Below are 25,869 nucleotides of genomic sequence, written 5' to 3' on the forward strand. Positions count from 1 at the left end.
TCCTGGCTGTCACTGCCAGTAGATCATGGATCGGATGGACAAACTCCCTTTTTAAAGTACTTTTTTCCTTCCACACCGTTTCTTTGTGCCTGTCTTTATCTCAAGCAGTGCTTGGTCTTTCTGCTTTCATCACAGAGAAATCTGATCTCATAAGATTCCTGTATTACAAAATGAAGGGTTTTGCAGAGGGTTGTTCAAAGTTTGCAGGTTGGCTTCTAGAATGAGTAGCTTCACTAGGATTAAGTTAATCTGCATGAATGAATTTTATCTCAGCCTTAGATCTCTTTGGTCAGCTCTATAAAAGTACTTTTTTGTGTAGCACTCTATGCTAAAGTATTACTCAGCCACTCCATAATACTGATAATAATGCTAATATTGAAAGAGCAGGCCTTCAAAAGAGCTGGGTGCAAGTTTTTCTTGTTGACTTCGTTGGGACCTGGGAATACAGCACTCAACCTATAGAAATGAGTCCAGATGAAACTTCATATAAGCTTTCATTCACCAGTTGAGCACTACTTGGTTGGCAAAGTTCTTTTCCTTGGTACCTAATAACTGGGTTGCCTCAGTTCTCATGAGAAAATCTCTATTCGTATTGTCAGTGTATGAGAAAATTGAGGGTGTGTATGCAACTGGGAGTGCCCTATTGCCATGTCTGCATATCTGTAGTTGTAAAACATGATCTATGGCGGCTCAAAATTTAAAATTTGGTGGCATCCTAGGAAGTACCTAATTGTGCTTGTGCTTCATTATAAGGCTGTCTCCTTTCCTGGAATCTATTTTAGCTAATTAGTTGGAAATGTCAAAGTAGTATTTCAGATGACAGAAACATCATATATTATCATACATGAAGCAATTAACTCTTTTGACAAATATTTATTGTGGTGTCATCTTTAATTAAATCTTCAGGACTCCCAGACAGAGAGCAGGTTCTTCTGAAAAGGAGGCTTCCCAGCACTGTCAATGAGCATTTGACTGATGGGTCTTAATTGAGCTTAGTACTTGAAAGAATTGGTGGCCTAAACATAAAGATATAGACCTGACAATTTCACAATACAGATGTCTAAAATTTTGGCAAAATCTCAAAACAATTACCCCCTTCCAAACTGTGTCTCAGACACTGCAAATGCTTTATGCTGGAGAAGATGCATCTCCAGTCTCTCCTGTTCTTCCTCTGGAATGGTTTGCAGGAGAAAAGTGTTGTACACTTTTGCTGCTAAGAAAAATAATACTGAAAAACAGGGCTGTCTATATTTTTCTTTAAAAAATCAATTTTCTTTTATTTAGTTCTTGGGGTTATTCATGTGGAAACATATTACAAGTGTGACTGTTTGGTTAGTTCCTCTTAAACAGATAGGTCTTGTAGGTGATGTGACACTGAGAAATAATTCTTGACAGTCATAACTGAACCAGATAAACAGTTCTGCTAGCTCCCAAATAACACTGTAAAACAAAAGGGTTCTGCTTATTGTTTTCCATTTCTTCATGCCTGTCAAACCATTTAACTGTGCATTACTCCTCACAAAGGTTCTCTGTGCTTTTCTGCTCCTACCCTGCAGTCATGGTTTTTATTTTCTCTGTTGCTGAACTTGCTGTGGTACACTTGTCCACCTGTATCACTCCTCACCTGCTGCTGATCTTCGCCTTCACCCTCGCAAAGAGTCGCTTTGGAAGTGCTGTGTGAAATTTTCCCCTGTCATGGCCGTGTATTAAAGCGTACTAACCTGTATGTGTGTTTTTATTTTTATCAGGGGGAAGCAGCGCCAGAAAGTGGCCGAGATGTTCCCAGTGCTCAGATCAGCTCAGGGCAGCCCAGCTCCGACCCCGCGGGCGGCACGGCAGCGTCCCAGAGCGTGGTGGCTCCAGCCGGGGTCTCGGCAGGTCCCTCGGCTGCGGCTTCCTTCTTCATAAGGTAGTTTCTCTTCTTCTGGTTTCCATAACGGCTCATGGGTCTTCAGGCAGTTGGGAAATGTTATTCAATCTTTGCCAAGGTGCTGGTTGCTGAGGGGTGGAGTTACCTGGTCATGACTGTGGCTTTTTGCTGCCACTGGAGAGCAGGGATGGGATGGGGACACCCCGATTCGCTCTCTGGGGACCTGGAACCTCTATTGACCAAAAACACAAGAAAACCTGTGTTGGTCTTTGTCTAGTTTTTAATGGCCATCTTCACCACAAGTCTTTCCTTGGAGCAAAAGCTGAAGTAACAAGTCTTTTTCTCTCAGATCTAGATTAAAAAAAGGTATTTTTTATTCAGTAGCATGGCCTATGTGTTCAAATAAAAGTTTTTCCATGGTTGGTAGAAACAGTTAAAACAGTTTGACATTCTTTTAGCAATAGCCCACAACAATCTTTTTTTTTTTTTCTTTTCTGGTGTCTTATAACAAAAGCATGTTAGTTTTATTTGGATGTTTGTTGTAATTAGCAATGTTGATTAAATGTAATACACTGTCAAGCAGATGGTAGTTAAAACAAAAAAACTCAGGGCTTTGTACTTGCATTCCAACTCCTTTTTTAATTCTGAACTGAACATATTTTGAGACAATATTGAAAAGCGTATGTCTGTGAATGGCACTAAAGTAAAATTTATGCACTGAGAATCCCTTGCAGAATGTAATCACAATGGTAATTGTATTGTTTCCTTTTCATTGGTCTTTAAGATGTTGTGTACCATTAAATAAATGATGTTTACTGTAAGTTACAATCTGACCTCAGAAAGGGCTCGACTTTGCAAGTTCTGTTTTTTTAAAAGAACGTACACAATGATTTGAAGTGTGGAATGCCTGCGTGTCACAGTCTGTACACAGGAGGTTGGGAAACGACTGCCCCAAGAGCACTGTGTGTAAGTCAGTGGATTGTCACTGTGCTGTGGGTTTAAAGTCAACACAAAGGAACTGTGGCCTGCAGAGGATGATTTGTTTTATTCAAAGATAGGTATCTGAAATAATCAGTTGGAAAGAAGAAGAAAGATAAAGGGAGAAGCTCAGACATCTCTTTTCTTGTTTAGTTACCTAAGCAAGGACAGATGGATCCCTTCCAAAATATTTGGATGTGACTGCAGTGCAGCTTTTTTTTCTGTATTTCATATTGTGGGTATGATTTTAGCTTAATCTACGTCAGATTTATTTCAGTGTTAATCTGTATGTCATAAGCAAATATAAAGATTTTTGCCTTTCACTGGAGAAGCCAGAAAATAAAATACCTTCCCTGAAACTGAGAAAAAGAAATTGGTGCCTAATAGTATAACCTAAGACCCAAAAATACCTTCTCAAAAGTGATGCTTTTGTAATTGGTCAGCAAAACTCAGTTCTGTTTTTACTGTTGAGTGTCATTGACTTAATTCAAAGATTCTTGAAGTCAGCAGCAAGACTGCAAATGACATCATTGTATGTTGGATCAGGCCCTAATTGCTTCTCATGAATCTGTCTTTGCCTTGAGTGAATCAGAATTTTATAGCTTTAGCAGCTCTGTGGTAGCTAAAACATTTTAAAACCCCATTAGTATGTTGCTTATTCCCTACCCATGTTTCCTATATTCAAAATTGGTTCTCTTGAATTTTTTAACTGATGGACAGAACTGATGGAAATTTTTGTGCACAAAGCACTTTTGTTTCTTATTCTGTTGTTATTGAAATACAAGAAAAAAAAAATCTCACAATGATTTTGTGGGGGAGCAAGATCCATCACTGATCCCTGATACTTGTAAATAGGTAGAGCAGATTCTCAGATGGGTACGAGGGCATGGCCAGGCTGCTCCCCCAACTTCAGCATTAGCCTCAGGAGAGGTTCCCATTGTTACTTCTCTTTTGACTCTTCTGCCATCGGGACCTCAATGGATCCAAGTTTGCATTATGAGTCCTCCACCCTCAAGCCATGCAGTCCTTTCAGCAGGAGGAGAAAGGAAGAGGAGGAAATCCTCAAGGATGAGTGAGAGATGACACAGATACTAGCAGAAATGGCTTATCCAGGAACCACAGATACTGGGATGTCACCAGTTTGGCGGTTTTGTTCAGTAAATGGGCTCTCAGGCTTCTTTGCTTCAACCCTTCCACTCCTGTCTGTTTCCTTTGCACCATCCAGCCTTGTTGAGGAAAAAGGTCATCCCTGCCTTGACTCTTTTGCAGCAGCATTCACTTGTCTCTCCTTCATCTCTCTGTTCAGCTAATCCTCTCTCAGGAAGCGCCTGGAGATGAAAGAAGACTCATGGCTGTAGTGTCATGCTGTAGTCCCCATTCATTGTATTTGCTGATTTTTTTTTCCATAGTGAAACTCCTCAGCCACTTGCAATCTGAACTTCATAGCAAGGCCAGTGTGTTACTCATGTTATGCAGAGCCTGGCAGATTTTGTTCTTGTTCTCTACTGGAATAAATGCAGGTACTATATTGACTATCGAACACACACACTTCATGGGGTGCTTGTGGAAGCTGCATCTGTGATTTCCTGAGCCACAGCAACACTAGATACAATTTTTTCCCACATGAATAAAGTCTTCCAGTCTTATTTTTAATGAAACAGCATTCACTATGTTTGTAAAGGTCCTAGTACAATTAGCTTTTGGGTTGTGATATGGTTTTCTGGCCACATATAAATGCCTTTTTCACATTAAAACTGGAGTTTCTGTGTGCTGAAATAACACCCTTACTCTCTTGCTTGTGGACTGTTTTGTGCCTGAGAAGGAAGATCTGTGCTGGGTTTTTTTGGTTAGTTGTTTTATTTTCACTCCAGTTTGTTCCTTGATGAGAATCCGTTTTGTGTTTGCAAAGTCACAAACTCTGAAGACAGGACAGAATTCATGTCCTCACCTGGAAAATAATAGCTAAGAGATGCAACAAAAAGGATACCTGGTCATAAGAGGTCCCCATGGTTAAAATGAGTGTCTTTAAGATGTTCTTTGCAGGGAATGCACTGATTTTGTTAAGCATATGTGCAGCCTGAATCTACATATTCATCCAAAGTTCTTTCTCATTTGAATGTCATATTTAATTTCTTCAAGCTTAATTATGTTCTGCTTTAAAAAAAAAGTATTTTATTCATTACCAAGAAATGCAGAGAAGCGCTAAGTATTCGAAATCAAAGCCAAATATTAAAGACAGCAGACAGAAGCGTATTAAGAAATTAAATCAGTTTTAAGCTTTTTTCTTCACTGTGATCTGTCACAGAAGGAGGAAAGCTTTGATTAACATCTGACTGTGTCACGCAAGCAAATTGCCACACATTACTCAGTGGTTGTGTTACCAGAGGATTTAGCAGAAAATGGAACTTCTCAGGAGGTCACTGGCAGAATGAGGAAGCCAGGGCAAAAAGCACAGCTTAGGTTCATGGATGGCTGTGAAGAGACTCCCAGTTCACCCTTACATTTCAAGAGAAGTTTATTCTTGCATTCTTCAGATTTAAGAATAATGCAGCTGTCTTTGTCCCTTGGTGTGTCATGAACTGTGCCTTGCCTAGTGCTCCACACTTCATACCTGTTTCCAGGTGGGTTTTTTTTTGTATAAGGAACCTGAATAAACTTTAGATTACTAAGGGAAAATATGTGAGATAGTTGTAGGACCCTTCTGTGGGCTATGCCTGCAGCTAAGTAAATATTGGCATATTTTGTCATAAAGCTGAAATAAGTTTTATTACAAAGTTGGGTTTTCTTGTCACGCAAACAGTGGGGGAAGAGAGGAAATGGTGTTTCCAAGAGCAGGCAGGAGAAGGGCAGCAAGGAGGAGAATGGACATGCGTTTGGGAAGAGGTTAATGGGCTCGCTGACAAAAAAGAAAATACCACTCCCTTGGGAGAAGAATCAAGACCCCCAATAAATGGAAGCTGTCACCATTAACGTGCCATTTCCGCCTGTTGGTGGCTGGTGACAGTGGTGGCAGCAGTGGCTGTGCAGCTGGGTGGGGGTGTGGTGTTTGGAGAACAGGGATACCTGTCCTCAGTGCACAAACTGGAAGGAAGGTTTGAGCAGTGACAGGGCAGCAAGGAGGAATCAAAACTGTTTAGAAGAAAATATGTATCTAAGCAAGCAACCCTGAGCAGCACTGAGCAGAAAACAAACTGCATTAAGTCCCTCTTCTAAAATTCTCACCTTGTTTGATGTTGTTGATCTTTTCAAATTGGTTTGCTGACAGGGTTGCATTTGCTGCTGTGGGACAGGTGCCTTTGAAGTGGGGAAATAACTGTATAATGCAACTCCTTTCCCTTGTATCCACCTACTTTTGTTTGAAAAATTAGTCTTCCAAACATAGCACTCACTAGTTTTCAGGTTTCTAAATTATTTGTGATGTTGCTGGGCTTTGCTAGATTAAAACCATTTAAGATAATAAATCCAGAGAATTGCAGTGGTGAATCACACCTGTTCTTTCCTCTCTCGTCATCCTCCTGCATGTTTGGGAAAGCTGTGTCAATTTAGGCATGATATAAAACATTGAATATGATATGCTTTTTGAAAGTAGATTTTCTTTACAAAATATACAGTCTCTGAGTAATGTAATTGAACATCTGAAGAGGTAAAATAAGCGTATTTGTCTTTTACTGGAGTCAGGATATTCCATCATATTTTAATGCCTGTGAATTTGGATTAAAGAATCTAATTATTCACTAATGAGCAGTAATGGTACATATAAACTAAGGGTCACTATCCTATTACAGGCACCTGATGGTTCACTGATAAGCATTTGGTCATTAGATTGACCATAAAATACAGTCAATAATTGAGGTTACTCATAGAGCAGACACCTTATCAGCTTTAGGCATGGTGGGACAGCTTGTCAGTACTCTGTGTCCTGATTGTGCTGTGACTGAGCATATGATTAGGGTATTGAAGCAGTTTGTATCTAATGAAACTGCAGGAAAGGCATAGCAATATTAGCACAACCACTAAATGACTAATGTGTTTTTGTTCCAAGCCTTAGACACTTCAATTAGTTCCAATAAACTCTGATCTAGTGTAGTGGTAGGCAGAGAATTCAGATGTTTTTTGTACAAGCTTTCATTATTCTAGTCAAAATTTGTAACATTTAGGGGACAGATTAAATCTGTGTGGCTTTGAATAAGGAAATGGTGGAAATAATAAAGCTTGTCATTACTGGTTTTACTTCATTTTTTTCAGTTTTATTTTTGCATCTTTTAAATGTAGAATACTGAGACAATGCCTCAGTGCCTGATTTAAAAGATGAAGCTGCTGACAGCAAATTAGATGTCCACATTTTGCTTTAAAGTCCATTCATGCAGTTCATTTAGGCTTGTGCATCTAGATCCAAACTTAGAATGTGTTCTTTAGCATTTTGTACCATATGGAACATTAGTCAAATAGTCTCATCTTGAAAGCTTTTGTAGAGATATTGATTTTGCTGTGCTTCAAACTGTTGCAAAGAAAATAACCTCAGAGCCTATTATTTTATGATTTTTTTTCCTTGAGGATGCCTTAACTTTCATAAATTATTTAATATGGTGAAGGATGCAAAATGCCTTTTGTCTTTCTGAACTGCTGTTCAGGCTTCTCTGATGCGACCTTGGAAAGTAACCATAGAAACATGTTAAAAGCATCAACTGGAAATCAGTAGTTCAGTTTGACAGTGATGCAAATTCTGTGAAAGAAGATTATGATGTATTAGGAACACTTGAAGCATATATTACTGCTAACCTGTTAAACCTGATTATTCCATGACTATCAGTACTTTCAGAATTTAATGCAGGGGAAAAAAGAAAAAAAAAAGAAAGACGAACGCATATTTTTTTTAATAAGTTGCCACGTTTTAGATGTTTCTAGGTAAATCACTTCAGCCTGTCATTCTCTGTCCTGTTAAAAGCAAGAATTACATTTCTGCTAAGCTCATAATGTAGTTCACAGTTCCCTGTATTTAATAGCTCTAAACTTCTGTTCAGTACCCTGCTGGGTTGAACAGGTATCCTGGCTTTGTGCAGAGCTGGCAAAAATTAAATCTCTTTGACAGATAATATGAATAACTGGGTTATGAATAAGTAGCAGTTCATCAAAAGGTGAAGAAAATATGTGATTCATTGCATCCTGAATTACAGATTTTTGTGCTGACCTGTGGTAGTTAAGCTAGTCTGGGAGGCTGAAACAGAAATCTCTGCTATAGTTGCAGGTAACCACAATAAATTCTTGATGAATCATGGGTCAAGAGAAGAAGCAGAGTCACTTGTTAAAGCTTCCTCAGTAAGCATAACCCCCGCCCAAGAAATCCTGTGTTGATGTGATGTGGGAAAATTTAATTTGAACTAGTTACCTCAGAAAGTGGGGTACAAGCCCTTCCTGATAGGGCTGCTTTGCTGGCAGATACACCAAACCCCGAGCATGGTTTGTCCCTGTTTCACAGTGCCATAGCAGTACGGTAGGAGCTGCAGGTCTCCTCAGGGATGTGATGGCTTGCTGGCATTAATGCAGCCCAGCAGCCCCTCAGTGCACCATCCCCTTGTTAAAAGCCCCAAAACCCCCACAGTCTCTTGCTACTGTTTGGTCACTGAGAAGTTTGTAGCTTGAGGGAGAGCCGTGGATGTGCAGATGAAGTAAAGCACCCAGCTGTATCAGGGGCAGCCAGATACATAATTAATGTTTCCTCCTTAATGAGTCCCTACTCTGGATTTAGAGTGGAGGACTGGAGCAGCCTGATCCTTGCAGGGGGATGCATGGGGCTGGAGAGGGGATGCCCTCCTGCCCCCCTTTTCCTCTCTGCATGGAGGCAGGGCGAGCAAGGCAGTCCTTGTGCAGATGTGCAAATGGACAGGGATTGGGTGTCACCAGGGGCTGGCCTCGTGTCGCCTGTGCCGTGCCACGCTGCTGGAATGTGGCTGCTCCATGTCCCCAGAGAGCAAACGTGACCCGCATGTCTCACAGTGCAGGGGGGGACAGGGGATGGGGCAGGGTGTGAGGCTTTGTGCAGTATCTTGTATCACTTAGGGCAGCTTAAGCTTTCCTAGTTGCTGTGGCAGCATAATACTGCCTATAATTAAGGACAAACAAAGAGTGAAAGCTTTAGGTATATCCCATTTCACGTTAGGCCGTGAGGAGGATAAATTAGGAGATAAGCCTGAATTTATTAGGCTTTGTTCTTGGAAGCACAAATGACTCTCAGGACAGCGTGTTTAACAGCAGAACATCATTACTGGTATCACTTCTAATGCAGCATCATGCATTTACACACTGCATTATTGGCATGTGGTGAGCCAGGCTCCCTGCTAGGAACAGCTCATCTGTGAGGCTGGCGGGGCAGAGATGAGACACTGAGCTGTGCTTCAGCAAAGAGAGACATGAGGAAACTGGAGTAGCTGAGAGAAGAGGGACAGTAGAGTTTGAAGATGAATAGTGCTGAGTTAGAATGCTGTGCAAAGCATGAAAAAGTCCCAAAGGCCAACAGACCTGTGGTCAGGGTATGCCTGTTGATTTAGATCAGCCAAGGTGGAGAGCCCATGGTGAGGGTTTGACAGAGTCTCAGAGGGAACTGAGACTGGTGACCAGGTGAAGCAGGATTGGGCATCTGTGAGGCATTGCCTTGGAAGATGAAGCTCCTGTTTGGAGTGTTAGGGTTCATAGTATGGGAGAGATCATGCAAGACAGCAGTGTCAGGGAGATGTTTGGAAGGAGAAGCCACTGTTGGATAGCAAAGGCTCTAGGCTTGTGTGGGAGCAGGTTGGATTGTGCAGGAGGTGACAGAATAAAGCAAGGGGGGAACCTGGTGCCAACCAGATTGGCAAGAAATATGAGAAGAAAGAGGCAGAAAAGAGGGAAGAAAATGGATCTAGTAATGTGGGGACCACATGATGAGGTCAGGATTTTGGAGAGGATGTTCTAGGTCTTAAATCCAGTTTGAGAGCAGAAGCAGAATTAGGGCACAACAAAGCACTTCCAGTGTTTTCTGCTGACCAAATACCTCAAAGATCTTTATAATTTGAGGCCACACCTGAGGAAGCCTGGTTTTTGTCATCCCTGAGTGCCTTGATGAATGATAATACATGAGGTTCTGGAGCAGCAGAGGCAGCCCTCCCAGGAGATGTGGTGACTTTTTGAGCTGCTGTAGGTGATTCAGTGATTCAGTGGTTGCAGTGGTTGGGTCTTGGATTAGCTCTATACACTGAGGTATTCTTAATGCCCATAAGGAAGAGAAAAGAAGAATAATTTAAAACAGATGTGCCCACAAGTAGGGGAGAATCTATGCCTTCAGAGCTACCAAGGTTTGCATTTATTTATGGGCATAAATGGTGGTCAGTGGATTTTAAACTAGGAAAAGATCTGAAGTGCTCGACTGGAGTCATGCAGATATTTTCTTCTTACTTTGTCCTCTCTTGGATCTTCTCCTCACCCAGGCTTAATATTTTCTCCCTTAATTTTAGTTGGTTTTTCTTTCCTTTTTTATTTTTTTTTCTATATGATCCTTTCTTTATTTTCTCTTTCCTCTCTAGCTGAATGCACTTGATTATTCTGTTGTCCTGAGTGTATGGAATCTCACTGCTGCCTAGCTACCAGAGTCTCTCTTTCCCCTTGGATTTTTTCCTTTCTTTCTGCCCTTCCTAGCTTGTCAAGAGGAGCACTTCTCCTGGCTCCCCCTCAGCTCAGCCCTCCCAGTCTGCCTGCTTTTTTGGTTCCTGGACTCCTGAACTCCAGCGCTTGCTCTGACTCCGTTATTTGGGGCTCCTCAGCTGGGCAGCAGTGGCAGCTGCACTGGTGGTTTTTCTGCAGTGGGAACGGAGCATTCCATAGGTAAAATGATAATGGTGACTTTCCTGTGGGGATGTAATTTGACAGTTTGCACCTGTTTTTACAACTTTATTAGAGACTTTCAGACTCTTCCATAACATATTTAACTATTTTAATACCATCGTTAAGACCGACAGACTTAGCAGGTGAAATGGTTTTAAATCAGACTGATAGTTAATTGAATATTTCGTTTTTGTGGCTAACTTGGAGTCACTCTAACATTCAGTTTGTGGTGTGCAGGATGTGGTTTGCAGAGCAGATGGACTTTGAAGTGGCGCTGTCTCTTTTCAGAGCTAAACTGCTTTGCTTGCTTTTGCTTGTCACAAAACAAGACATCCCACATTATCATTTATTACAAAAATAAAATGTCAAGCCAAAAAACAATGCACCAGCACTAGAACTGCAGTGCTTGATCATCTGCAGGATTGCTCTGATTCTACTTTTTAATTCTCTATGAAATATTGAATTTTGGCTTTCTAAAACTTCCTTCATCCTTCCTGCTGGAGTATGGAAGATGTTTCTTTTGGCAGGACATTTCAAAAAAGCTTAGCCAGTATCTCACCCATCGTTAGTGCTGCTGTTGGGTTTGCTTTCTGCTTTGTTTGGCTTTTTGTGTCCTCAGTGTTGGAGCTCACTTACTAAGAAGCACTTGCCATCTAGAGGAAAGGACTCAATGGATGTTAATCAGCATATAATAAATCTAATCTAAATGTTATTAGCGAAACTTTCTGGACTTCAGGGCAAACTTCACAATATCATTTGATAATGTGTCTCAAGCAGGTCTGCAGGAGTTGCTCATTTTTACTGAAATTTAAAGTTACCATCATTGGGTCAGATATAGTCATATCTCTCCGTCTGCAGTGATGGAAAAACATGCATCTCAAATTTTCCTGCTAAGTGCTATTTTAAAGGGTGCTGCAGTATCAGCCTGTTGTACCTCTGATCAGTATCACTTCAGAGCTGATGTCAGTTAAATAAATCATAGCAACCCTGGGTTTAGAAGCCCATGTGTCCCTCCTTTGTTTAAAATACTCATTGTGTAGACATACCACTTCTGTACTGGGATGATTTCCACTGCATCATTTAGTGCTGTCAGTGACTATTTAACTCACTAACAGTAGGAATAAGTAAATGCCCCCCTGAGAAGTTATTTGCTTGGCAGTATAGGTGTCAAGTCTTTGACTAAGCATCTGAAATAAAACCCAGCTGAAGTGAGAATGGATCCTCTGTGGATTTTTTAGATGTGCAATAAAATATGGAACTGAGGGATCTGGAATTGATGAGAAAGATATATCTATGGGGATGGTGTGTTGGGTCAAAGGAAGGTAACAGGAAAATGTAACCCACCTCAGAGCTTTTATTGTAAAGAAGGCATTGTATTCATAGATACTAACTTGTATTCAAACTGCTATATGCAATCAGGAGCATGGAAATACTGAATTTCCTCCTCTTTTTGTACTTCTCTTTCCTGTCAGATACTTGTCTGAATCTGGAGTTTCAGATGAGCCCTTGTTAGCCACATCATGTATTTTATCTCTCATCTTTTCAACTTGCAAATACATCTACCTTTTCCCTGGAGCAGCCTGAATGAGCAGAATAATTTTTGTATACCAGGAGCTGATAGTGTAAAACAAAATTTTAAGTAATCAATTTCAGTGTTACCTCAGTGGTGAAGGGCTAGTTGGCACCATTGTTTCAGTTGCATTACTTTGTAGTTTTAAAAATATCTTTCTTACTTTTTCTTGACAGAATACAAATAAGACTAGAATTATATTTTGCTCAACCTGAGTATTTCATGCATTTGTGTCTTGCTGGCAAATGAGTCCAACTTATTTTTTGCCTAAGGAGTGAGCTTAGATTGATGTGGCTCTGCCTTCTTTAGCTCAGTTAGCTCATGAAACAGAGTGGGGAAATATTGCTGACATTCAGGTAGTTGTATTTTCACATAGTACACAGCTATCCATGCAATGTGCAGCCCAGGAACTGACATATTTCTGTATTAAGTGTTGACAGTCTTGCTTACTTAAAGATTAACCTACCCAGGTTTTCAGCAGTTTGTCATATGGTACAGTTGTAAACAGTGAGTGTGGAAGTGCAGCAATATGTTCATCTGCTCTGGCTTTGTTTAACATCCTCAGTGAGCAGAGCTGGAAATGGTATGTGGCAGGCAGGCTGCTGTGACTAGCTGTTATTCTGATATATTTAGATATAGATATATATATATATATGTCAGTTCCTGAACGCTGATTCTGGCTGCTGAAGCAAATGACTTAAATCTACAAGCTGAAGAGAACGTGGAAGTGACAATTTTGTAGGAGCAACCTTAGAAGCTGCTGGTTTGGGAGAGCAGAAAAAATGGTTGGAGTGCAATTGTCTGTGCTCATGAGGATCTGCCCTTTGGTGTTTCTTATACTTGGGGAAAAATTACAGAGAAGTGTGGTGAAAATATCTTCTTGGATACCTGTATGCAAATTGCTTGAAGATGGGCTAGATTGGTTGCTTCTGTTAAGTTAATAAAGAGCTGAGTGGAAGGACCACCTCTTGGGTCTCTACAGCATGAGGGGAGCTCTTGTGATGTCAGGAATACCTGACATTTGTTTTAGCTTCTCATTTTCTGGAGATTGTTTTGAGTTTCTCCCAAAGTGGCTTTGCCTGGTCTGTACTGTGTCTGAATTCAGGTGAGTCTTGATTATTGCTCACGGATGCACAAAGCCTTTATTCCATATCTTATGACATTGTGGATAGAGCTGGGGGCAAGCAACAAGGGTGGTCAGAAATTGAGGAAACCTGTCCTGTGAGGAGAGGTTGGAAGGATTGGGACTTCTTAATTTGAAAAGAGAAGACTGACTACAGTGTGGTAGTGGTTTTCATCCAGGTAACAGCTGCTGCAGGAGATGGAGGTAAGCTCCTCTGCATGCTTACTGGTGAGGTGGGGGAAAAAATAAGGAATGGGAGACATGAGATGTGAATTTTCTAGGAGTAGGAGTAGTTAAAAACTGTCTAGTAAAAAACTGTGAGATGATGATATTCCTAATATATCAACACTGCTGATTTTTATTTCTGCCTTGCTGATTTTAATGAGATAGTAAGAGAAAATTACAAGGTCAAAGTGAGAGGCTGAAATTCAAGTTTGAATTGCAAGATTTTGCTATGTGCATGAGGCAAGGCATGAACTTTGTCTCAAATTGGAGATACTTGCTCTCACAGTGTTGGTGAGGTAACATCCTTGAATAATTAAATATGGTTTGACATTTTGGAATGTTTCAGAATAATGGGTTTCTATTGAAACTTTATTACCCTCACTCATTATAAAAATGCCATTGTTTGAGGCTGTGCATTGTGATCCAGATGAACTAATTATTTATTGAGGAAGTCAAAACACAGAAATAAGGAACATAATTTGTTTGTTCTTCCTGGCAGTGCTTCTCAGCAACATTGCTGGGACAGCTAAGCAAACAAAGGTTTGGTGCAGAACTTGTGTAATGGCATGAAGTGGGGAAAGTGCTATGTCCTTCAGAAGTTGGACATCCATCACAAGAACCTAGTAAGCTTGGGGGAGGAAGAGATCTTACCCTCAAATCTTATCATATGCTTTATAAGTGGCTCCTTGGACAAAATTTACTCTAGAAATACAGATGATGCCTGACCAGGTCATGATGTATTTAGACATTCCTGGTTTTCTCTTTAAAAATGTGGTTTTTAAATCACATGTTTTCCAAGGTGAATGCTGTTAGTGAAAACAGATACCTTGTTGGTTTTTAATTTTGCTTGCGGTTTTGGGTAGCAACTGCATTGTTTTTTCATTGTGCTGCCTTTCTAATTTTTGAACTGGAAATCAAGCAGCAATAACAATAATAAAAATAATAATGCCAACCAAGTTTGTCCTGTGAGTTGTGGAAGACTTGGGACAGGGTGCTGGAGGATGTATTGTAGGACATCCGTCCATTTGTTGCTTGTTTTGATGGGTGATTAAGGAAACAATAACTGGAACTGCTGATAGGATGACAGGCTGTGACTTTCCCACTGCTTCCTTTGGAGCTGGTTGGCAGCAGGAAAAGACTGGGATATTGGTTGTGTGGGGGGATTTATGCCTTGTTGAGCTGAGAACTGGGAAAGTTTGGGAAAGCTTGGCTTTAAAGTCGACTGGTTCTCATGGAAGCCTGCATCCATAATTTTTCATACTTAGGAGATGGCTCAGAATCAGGATAAAAATCACTTCCGTGATGTCTGTGAAGGTCAAACCAAAAGTCTTGAGTAAGCATACTCTTGTGTAAAGTCCAGAGTTCAGGATATTAAGGCTCGGACTGTACACTTGTTCGGCCTTGACCCTTTCAGTGAAGCCCTTCAGCATTTTCACAATGTGAATAATGATAGTGATCTCTGAGAGATAAGACTGGCCAAGAACACTAAAACTGTTAATATTTAATGAGTCATGTTGAAATGAATGTGCAGAAGTTTTCTTTTATTATTCTTGTCAGTGGAACTTAATAATGGGAAGCAAGACTCCCAGTTCTATTTCTGACTTGTGGCAGTTTGTCCATAAATGTACTGTGTCCATTAAGTCCTTTGCCTTTATCTCAGTTGACTCATTTATAGTATGTGTCCCAGAGTATATTTCATAGCTCTCTTCCTTCTGAAGGTTAATAAAATTCACAAAGTTTTAAGGAAAAAAATTATAACTTTGCATAGTTATTAAAGTTTCAAATCTAATTTTCTTTAGTTGTGGAGAAATTATGCTCAGAAAGTGCTTTAGGGATTTAAATTGTGCTGTTTACTTTCACAGCTATAATGTGCAGAATGTGTGCAGGGAGTGTAAGCTAGAAGCAGCTTGCTGTACATCAGAATATCTGAAATGTCATGCTAACAACATAGGCAGAATTTCTAATTAAAAATGGCATGGCTTTTCCAACGAGCAGGCTTTATAGCTACTGTTGTTGCACAGTCTTGTTCCCTAGGTGCTGAGCATTATGTAATTGATCTGGCCATGGTTTTCCTCACTGGTCTCATCCATGCATGGCAGAAAACCCAGTAATCTGTAAATCGTGTGGGGGAAAGAGCAGGTTAGAGACTGTCCCTTGTCATTTGATATTTGAGTGCCCCTGCATGTGCCATATATTAGTTTTATTTTCTACCGTGACGCCTAGCTATGAGGAAAGAACTCTCCAGAGCGTCTTAAAAGACATCTTCTATTAAAGAGGGAAAGAGTTAAGCAAAATGCAGACAGTAGATCTCACAGCTGGAGGTAAAAGCAATATCTGTGGATGTCTCTCATGCTTTAATTGGAAGAGAAGCGTAAGGGTGTGGGGCTTAGTTTCCCTCGTAAGAGTGTTTTGTGGAAGAGTGGTTGTGAAGGCTGAATAAGGAAAGACAAGGTAGATGGAAAGTGTAAAACTCTATCAGAGCTATGACAAATGTTTGGCACATGTCCGGAGAAACAAATAAATTTAATGCTTATATTTTGTGTAGAATTCCCTGAAGGTCGTAATTTTCCCTGTGAGAAAATGGAACAAGGGATACTGAACAAGGTCAGATGGCCCATTGTGGTGCTGAAAGTGTGTGTGAGGGCCTCCTGTGCAAGATTAACTTTGAGAAAAAGAAGCAGGTCAGGCAATGGACACGACACCAAATTAGGCTCCCTACAGAAAATGATCTGGTATGAGCTTGAGTTGTCTTTCTGGTGCTAGGCAGAAAGGGCCCAGTTGAGGAGAGCTTTTCAAACCCTGTCTCCATGGAAAAAAATCCCCCTGAGGAAAGGAATTCTGGAGAAAAAATACAACTGAAAACTTAAGTGTAAATTCAGAAATGTGTTGTTGGGTAAGGACTGCAGAAAGTCCGGCACTCTGGAGTGTCTTGGGACTGGCTTCATGTAAATGCATCCTCTCATGAATTTTTCTGAAGAGGTTTCTGAAGTCAAATTCCGCTTGATCTATTTGGGCCCATGTCCAGACCAGCTTGGCCTATATTTTGGCCTAATGAGTAGGTAGCTGGCATGTCACCAAGTGTATTGTTTGTTCTGCAAGAAGCACATAGGATTGATGAGTGTTTCTGTTGTGCTCTTTGCCTGGACCTGTCCAGGAGCCCAAGCAGAGCATGAGAAAGGGGCTGCCCAACTGACTTTCTGTTAAAGAACTGACTGTGCTTTTTATAGGAGCCTAGGATGACAATTACTTGAATTCATATTCAGAGTCTACAGTTTGATAGTTTGATGTTTTGTTTTGCCTGAATTGCCCTATGCTTTCAATTAGATCCTTACCCTTTCCCTTTTAGAAAAAAAAACCAAAACAACAAACAAAATCAAATCCAGCAAGCTGTTTGGTACTGCTTTTGCAAGTTGTCTGTGGTGTTCCAACTCCAGAAATAACCTTGTTTTAGTGTCAGGCAAAGCCATTCTTCCATTCAAACACTGAGAGGCTGTAATTAAGCTTTGTCTACTTTTACCTGACAAGAGATGCTTTTTAAGTGTGAACCACACACATCATTATTAGTGCAGTTGGCTGGTTGCCCATCAAAGCACTGACTGATTTCTACAACAGCTACTCCAGTTCCTCTGCTTTCAGTTTCCTGTTATCTCACATGGACATCAACAGTCCTTTTGCCAAATTTCTTAGTAAATTCATCACCCTCCAGACTCACAGGAAGAGGATTTATCAGCACTACAGCAGTTAATTGCTTTAGGTAGCATGTGCCACTGTCCTTTGAACAGTGGAGGTGCAGGAGGGTTACATGTATTGTCAAAGTGAACGAGTTTGAACGTGGTTCTGTCTTAGTGCAGAAGTTAAGGCAGTTAGTAACACATTCAGTATCTTGGATCTGCTTATCAAAATGTCCCACAAATGTGCTACTGAGGTTTTTTGAGAAATGCTGTACTTGTAAAAAGTGGCATTATGTGTTCATTTTTTATTTGCATTGCTTAGCTTGGCCTTTTGGGGTGCAGTTATGCATTGAGTGTGGTGCTTAGTTAGCTGCTTGAACACACAATTCCCGAGTAAATTTGTCCTTTGTATCTCATTCTCTTTCATGTATGTTTCCCAGAGGAGCTCCTTCAGCCAGATCTGTTGCAGGAGTAATTATTTAATCAGGATTTAATGTATATCTTGATTGCACTTTGAAGGCATTCTCTTGAGGAGTTTTTATAATTTCAACAAGGGATCGTAGCATGTAAACAAGAAAATAAACATTATCTTTCATATTAATCAACAAGACAATTAAATAATAAGCAGGATTGTTAATTGGTACTTGGAGATAGATGCTAATGACTGTCTTGAGTTCCACAATGACAGTACCAACAGGTAGGGACTCTTTTCTGCACAGTAAAGCTGCATATAATTTAGGAGGCATTATGGTTTTAATGTGCAGCTGCAACCCCAGTGAAGCTGTGCAACTGTGTTCCTGGTGTCCCATTTCATCATATGTTTTCCTACTGAATGAAGTATTAGCAAGGGGATTTGAGATTTAGGCAGTTAAATCAGTTCTCATTGCCACCAAACTCTTGAGGTTCTGTATAAAGCCATGCTTGTGGTATTTTGTTTCACTGTGGGATGCAGTTCCTGCTGGTTTCGGGATGCAGTAGGAGTCAAAAGTTGCTTTTTTCCTCAACGGCAAAAGTCCAACTTGTTCCTCAAAAGACAGCGGCTTTGGGCTCCCTCTGAGTTTGGAACTAGAGCCTCATTTTTTCATCACATGAATCTTTGTCTTTTTCTAAATACTGTAGTGTTTATAGAGGGAGAAGGAAGCATGTAGGGGGTCTGTATCTTTAGAAGTTGAGGTAAAAAGGTTCAGAAGGTTAACACACACACATTTTGGAATATAGAGAAAAGGACTGGGAGTTTTGGAGATGTGTATTGAGTCCAAATTGTACAAACTAGCTGTCTAATTTTAACTCAAGTGTCCTATTTTGCTCCTCAGACACAGCCAGTTCTTTGTACTGTTGCTCATTTGAAGCCAATAGTGCAGCTGGAAGAACCTGTGCAGCCCTTCTGCTCTTGATGTTAATTTTTATTTCTCACCTACAATGAATATAAGCAAAGGAACAGTTTCCCTCTCTGATCAGCTTACTAAGCTGACTAAGCCTGAGGCTGCCTGACAATAATGATAAGATGCATGGCAGGGTTGGGGTTCTAGATTTACCCTTAATTAATTATGACAGCAAAACACTGCCTTGGTTTCTCCATGGGTCTGTTGCTTATAATACTTCACAGATGTTAGTGCCAGTTTGATCTCACTGAAAAGTACTTGGAGATCTTGGGTTGAAAGGTATGATGAAAATATAGAGTAGTAATTTAAAAAAGATACTAATTTGTTCAAAGTGACAAGCCCTTATATTGCAAGCATGGAGCAGAACAGTGGTTTGTCCCTAAAGGACCTGCTGGCATCAGTAGTGTGGTCTCAGCATGTCCCCAGATGCTGGCAAGGGGACACCTTGTGCTTTTGCTGCCCTAACAATCATTCAAAGTAATGCTAGAAGGTAACAATTTGGATGCTTTTATGATATTTATCTGTGGAGGGACTGTCTGCTGACAGTCACAGGGTTGGATCATACGTGTCTTTTTCAGGTGGTAAAGCTCTCCTTGACTTTGAGAGAACAGAGATTTCACCCTCATTGCCATGCCCAGTTGCCCAGCATGTGCTTGCTAACATAAATATTTTATTCTGCTTAAAATAATCACTCTGCTAATTTTATTTTCTCACGTGGGTTTTGATGTAGGGAAGAGTTTCTGTTTTGGTTTGTTGTTTGGTGCTGCTGATGGGGAATAGCAGAAAAAACAGATTATGTTCCTATTTTTATTCACAAGGAAGAATGTTACAATTTTAATTGTGTGTTCTAATTTTTGCTCCTTCTTCATCTTTTATGTTTTGAAATTCTACATTTCAAAAGCAGAATCATTATCATTCAGCACATTAAAGCGTGTCTTTTTAATAGCTTTCCATTTTAATGCAAAAGAATGGAATTGGGGAGGCAAAACCAATCTGTCTTGAAGGAAATTTCCTGTTATCCAAGGATTTTCTGTGCAGCCAACAGGAGAGGATCTTGAGCTTGGCTGACTTGGAGTGCTATCCTCTGCCTTGAGTAACTTGTAGAGTACAAAGAACCACTTTCATAATGTTATCACCAGCAAAGTCCATCTGGTTCTGCCAGTGACAAGGGGATTATTTCAACTTTTTACTACATCAGTGAGATGTTCATTTTTTAGGATTCAGATGTTAGGCTGTTGGGGGAAAGAAGGGCAAGTTAGATTATAATTGAAATTTTGTTGGTGGAGAAATTAACTGAATATTTTGCCAGTAATTTTTCTACCCATATTTCCTTTATTCGTGTCCTGATAGCTTGTCCTTATGAAATCAGATTAGAATGCAATGCCTTGATTTGTTAACCAGGCAGTGATGACAATGAGCATCTGTTTGTCTGGTTTAGTTTCCTGTTAACACCCAAGTAACATTGTCCTTTCTTGCTATTACTTTTATACAGAGCAGCACAGAAGCTTAACCTGTCTTCGAAGAGAAAGAAATACCATCCGCCCCTGCCACACACACACGACTTCTCTATTTATGCTACTAACTTTAGTGGCATCCTGCAGCTCTGTCCTCCCCCAGCACCACCATGCCTTCTGAGAGCTGTGTCCAAAATCAAGGACAACCCTGGCATTGGAAAGGTAACTTTGGATTTCAATGTTTTAAAGTCTTTTTCTACACAAATTTTAATCAGGCTGGAAGCTTCCGGCCTAGAACAGGCTGGATCGACTCAAGAAAAGGGTTTTGGGATAGAGAGAGCCACAACCACTTGAATGTGCCTGAGTTCCGTTACCTCCTGTGGACTTTGCAAAGAGTAAGAGACAAAATTTCCTTTCACATCCAAACCCAGTGGTCCAAACCCAGTGCCCACGCAGCTGTGGAAGAAGTCGTCTCTGTGTTGCCAGCAGGACTCAGGCACTGGTGCTGTCTCTGCTGAGGTTAAGGAAATATGCTGAGGGGGCTGTGTTTCCCTCTGCTTCACGTGTCATTGTAAGAGTATGGAAATGGAGAAGCAGTCTCGCCAACTTAGGAAATTCAGCACCTTTGAAATTGAAAAATTCGGGCTAAGTTTATCTAGAATTAATTAAAATACAACCCAATTACTTGGAGCTTTATTCATATTTATAGCTGCCTAATCACCCACACAACAGAGTCTGAATACTTATTTACATAGGGTACAAGAGATTAGTGTTTGAAGATAGAATTGAAGTATGTAGTGTGCACAGGAGAGCTAAAATATGCACCTAGAGTAACTATACAAATCAGCATTAACATAAAGAGTTTGTCAGCCTAGATACCTGGAGCTGACACTTGCTCACAGAGAATACTCTGTATTTCCTAACTGAGTTTGTACTTAATGGAAAATAAAGGAGAAATTTGGGCTATTTTAAGAAGGTGAAAAGTCACAGAGGAAAATGGATTGTTTTTATTCTCCTGCTTTTCCAGTGTCTTAGAGAAGAGGATGTAATGATGGAATACAGTAAACCTGGCACAGTAATTTAGACATGCCCAGGTAGAGGAGGAATGTCCTTTCTATGTGTGAGTTTTAACAAAACCCATTTTTTGTGCCTGTTCTTTTTTTTTTCCTGTGTGACTCAGTACTTGGCTGTGGCACCAGGAATAACAGGGAGCATTGCCATTTCTGAGGCACTTTGCCCTAGGAAGACCTTTAAAGTATGATTGTATATCTTAGTGCCTACAGCTCAGTAAAACTGTGTCTGCATTTGTGTGCCTGCAGCTGTGTGAAGCCAAGAGACTACAGCCTTTTTTACAGCCTCAAAATCTGTGCTTTGAGGGCGGCTGGTGGAACTTCCCTGCATGACTTGTACCTCATGGAAAGCACTGGTTTATCTGGTGTCTTCAAAGAGATTAACAAAGTCTCTTATCAAGTGCATGATTTCAGAGGGCGGGAGATGATATGCCTTGGGTCATGTGCTCTATCTACTGTTTTCATTAGTGAGTAGAGTGGAGAACTTCTCCAGGGAAAAGCTCCACCAAAATTCCAAGGATATGGCAGGACCCTGATCAGCTCAGCTGTGGGAGCTTCTCCTCCAGCATGGGATATGACTGTCTCTTGACTCTCAAAATATCTGTTATTTAGCTCTCAGCTAAAAACATTTAAAGCATAGAATCACTGAATATTCTGAGTTGGAAGGAACCTGCAAGGATCATAGAGTATTGAAGATTCTGTTTGTTATGATTCTTGGGGATGGTTCCCTGCAGGGCCAGGAGCTGGACTCAGTGATCCTCATGGGTCTCTCCCAGCTCAGCATATTCTGTGAATCTCTGAGGATTCCAGCTGTGTCCTTCTCACCAAATGCTTGTTGACCACAATTTTGAAGAATCCTATGCTTTTCTGGAGAGGGTAAAAGCTCTCTGTTAATTGAATCATCCCTTTTTTTCTTGACTTGAGATTTAGAGCATCCAAATAGTGATGGGGTAGGCTAGTTACCAGTTTTAATGCTCCTCAAAACCCAAAATAGCCATCTCCGAAACACAGTGTGAGATATGCAGTATCTATTAAATCTTTCTTAACCCATTCCTCTTTTGCAACTTTATAAATATCAATGTTTGCCTTAAAAAAACCTCCATCAATACAGCTTTTTCTAAAAATTATGAGCCAGCACAAATGAAATGTCATGTATCTGAATTCTTAGAACTTGTGATCCAAGGAGAAGTATCACTCCTCTTTAGGTGTTCTTTAGTACAAAAAATTCATAGTTTCACCTTTTCTGAGCAACGCCAAACAGCTTTTGGTAGCATTTAGCTCACTATGCATTAACACTCTCCATTATTTCCTACTCATCAGCTTCTGCTGATGAAGATTTACTCAGCTGGTGTCTCATGATGAGGGTGGTGGGAATAAAGTAATTACTTTTCTTCCTCACTGCTTTAAGTATCACAGCAATGGACAGAGCAATCAGTAAACACTGGCAGTTGTGCTGTGGTCCTCTGTTAACATCAGTCTCTCTTCTAACAGCTTTTTACTTTACATTCCTCCAGGTTATCATTTTCCTCGCCTTGTTTTGCAGCCTGTCCAATAATGAATATAAGATACACATATGGAACAGAATCAGTGATGAATTCTGGAGTCACTTTTTCCTAGCACAGCATCTGTGGCTGTGGTTGGTGCTCTGCTGTGGTTTGGGTGATCATTCCCATGTCAGCAGTGTCCCTCACTGTTACTGTGTGTTTACAGTGGGTTGAACAGCTGGTGGGGCAGCCTTTTCCTCCCTCACCTCTGAGGAGAAGTTGTGCGAGAATGAAAAATAGAAGTAACAAACTGGAAACACTTGCAGTGTCCAGGATGCTTCAATGAGAGGAATGTGCCTCCCTTTATGAAAAAATTAGGAGATGAATGATATGCCAACTGTGCCAAAATACTATTTATTCTACATGAGTAGTGCCTGAATACTACAGTGACTAATTATTGTTTGTACTGACACATTCTGTGCAGTCCCATTTCTCATAAATCCACTGAAAGCTTAGAGTAAAATACATGTTGAAGCATTTACAATGGCAAATATGACTGACTTTCTGTATTGTCTCTGCAATGGTAATTCTTATCATTCTTTCCATCCACTGATACTCAAGGTTGGTTAAATACATTGTAAGAGAGGCAGAAGCAACATTGAAAATGTGATATAATTTTTGAGGCTAACAGAGAAATAAAAGTGATTCTGAACTGTGGAATGGTACAGTCGAATCTAAAGAACTTATTGAAAGTAGCCTGTGGACTATCTTGTGTTCTTCTGTGGGGTCAAGAACTGAACAGGTCCTGCCAGTGGTTGTGAGACCTTGTCTTGAACATTTGAGCACACATTTGGGGAATGGAAGAGGCTTGAGTTCTTGCTTTTCATAAGCTGCATGGCTGCAGCAGGTGCAGTTACTGTGCATTGTGAGCACTGCTGGGTGAGGCAGGAATGTAGAGAGATTGTGATGGGCAGTTCTTGCATTTGCACTCAGTTTTTAATTATTTGAGCCCAAGATCTAAATTTAGTCTTAATTTCACATCATCATCTCTATGTGTATCATCCAGTTCTTCTGTGGTGAAATTGCTGTATGGCTTTTATGGTTGAATACATTTGTTATTAGAGACTTACTGCAGCAGAGAGCCCTTACATATCTTTTTCAATTTGTATTTATAATTTCTCACTGTTTCAAGTATTCTTCTGGAAGGTGGAAAATAAATGTCTTAATAATTTCTTTTACATTTCAGAAATACAATTTTTTCTGCATATAATAATTTCAGCAGAAGTGTGTGGACTTGTCCGGTGATACAAATCTTTAATTAAGCCTTTTGCTTAATTTTCTTTAGGAAGATTGCAAATGTTATACACTCTCACAGGTGCTTGCTGGGGTTATCAACATGCAGGAATATCAAGAAAGGAAAAGTTGAAAAAAAAGCAGTAATTTAGAACAGCAGCCTTGTACCTGTGTTTCATATAATCAACAGTAACCAACTCATGCACAAAGGAAGATCCCACTATCAATTTAAACTGGATACTGAAAGGAATTTTGCACACTAGCTGATAAATGTTACGTAGCAAAATTCATACCTTTCTCTTGAATGTGCCAAAAGCATCAGAGTCCAAACCATTTAGTTGAATCCTACTTAAAAGGCAATGATCCAGTGCAGTATGATTCTTGTAACTGAATCATTTTTGTGGTCTCTCTGGGTGTTATTAAATTTAATGTCAGAATAGTAGGAAAGACGTCTGAAAGCCATTTAATATTGTCACTGGAAAGAAGTTAGATTATACTCAATTTCTGACATTAATGTGCTACTTAAGATAATTTATCATATTGTGGTATTAAGAAAGACATCCTTTTTACAGTGGCTGCTGTATAGCATTCTAATGGGCTATTTTTCTTTAGCATGGTGGGAAGCCTTTTTCATGCAAAATGTTATTTTCTGGGGTTCTATTCAGCTCATTCTTTATAATACTGCATCACTTACAGCAGCAACTTTAAGTGCTTGTCTCTTCCAAGGATTCTGTCAATTGTTTTAATGTTAGAATGACAGAATGCTCCTATATGAGACAATTGAAGTGGAGCATTTAAAGAGAGCCTGAATTGTCAGACATGTTTCTTGGGCAGGTATATGCATACTGCTCTCCATTTATGAGTTTTAGACATTTACTTCCATTTATGCTTTACTAAGCCATAGCTAATATGATTTACTGATCATGGAGGGTTGTCTTAAGTGTGCTGTGTGTCCCAATCACTGGTTCTTATGGTTTGATGACGGATAACAAATAGGTACTTAATTTTGTCATCTTTACTGCTCCTTGTTCTCTAATGACTGAAGCGTTATTTCTGATATAAGTCATGTATCAGAGTAAGCACTTGCCTATCAATGTATCATCACTGTATCATCCAAAGTACTTGCATCCCTACCAAAACACCTTGAACTGCTTAAACAAAAAGGTGGAAAAGTGAGATAAAAGTACATAAGTTCTTGTACTTTGTTTTTCACCTTGGAAAAATGAAATAGTTTTTCTTCATGTTTTCTGAGAATCAATTATTTTTTAGCAGAGTACTATATAGAAGTGATTTTTTTTTTTCTTTCTGTTTTAGGTTCTCCCAGGGGAGCTAGATGGTCTATGCTAGTGTGGCAATTTCGCATATAAATTTGCCATCCATTGGTAGTGGCAGTATATGAAAAGCTTGTAAGAACCACCCACAGTAAAACAATTTAGCAAGGGTTATATATCTGTCAGTTACAATTAAATCCATGAAAAATATTGGCTCTGAACTAGGACTTTTGTAATTTGATTTACACTGTAGTTGAAAAATAAGTGATTTCATTGGAAAATGGTCTTTATTCAATGGAATCTGAATTCCTTGTAATTTCTTGGTAAGAAATCTTAATTCAGAATGGTGGGTGTCTTAATGTAGTTATTTAATTAACCTGCTGTTATACGCCATTTTGTGAACATTGGACAAAATTAACTTCCTGGCTGCACAATGCCTGTCAAGGATACGTGTTTCTAGGGAATATTTAGTGTCCATTCAAATTTGTTATAATGACATTTATTGCTAAAGACCAAATTGCTTGTTCATTTAGGGATTATGATACTGCTGTAATGCACAATATGACCAACATTTTTAAAATGGATTCCAGTGTAGTGCCAGCACCTTCCCAAAAAACAGACAGA

At 39.9% G+C, this 25,869-nt stretch overlaps 1 protein-coding gene across 5 annotated transcripts in view; it reads left to right on the top strand.

Annotated features, from left to right (window-relative positions):
- The window catches only part of KIF26A (kinesin family member 26A), a 96,244-nt gene that overhangs the window by 47,788 nt on the left and 22,587 nt on the right, over positions 1-25,869 (top strand). For 3 of the 5 annotated variants that reach the window (XM_072930469.1, XM_072930470.1, XM_072930471.1), the window contains 3 exons: positions 1,749-1,909; positions 10,517-10,702; positions 20,166-20,349. In XM_072930469.1, coding sequence (XP_072786570.1) covers positions 1,749-1,909; positions 10,517-10,702; positions 20,166-20,349 — 531 coding nt within the window. The remainder of the gene's footprint in view (positions 1-1,748; positions 1,910-10,516; positions 10,703-20,165; positions 20,350-25,869) is intronic. The other 2 variants (XM_041716319.2, XM_041716320.2) reach the window with 1 other exon arrangement.

Source organism: Taeniopygia guttata, chromosome 5, assembly GCF_048771995.1.
Source record: "Taeniopygia guttata chromosome 5, bTaeGut7.mat, whole genome shotgun sequence".
NCBI classification, from domain to species: Eukaryota; Metazoa; Chordata; class Aves; order Passeriformes; family Estrildidae; genus Taeniopygia; species Taeniopygia guttata.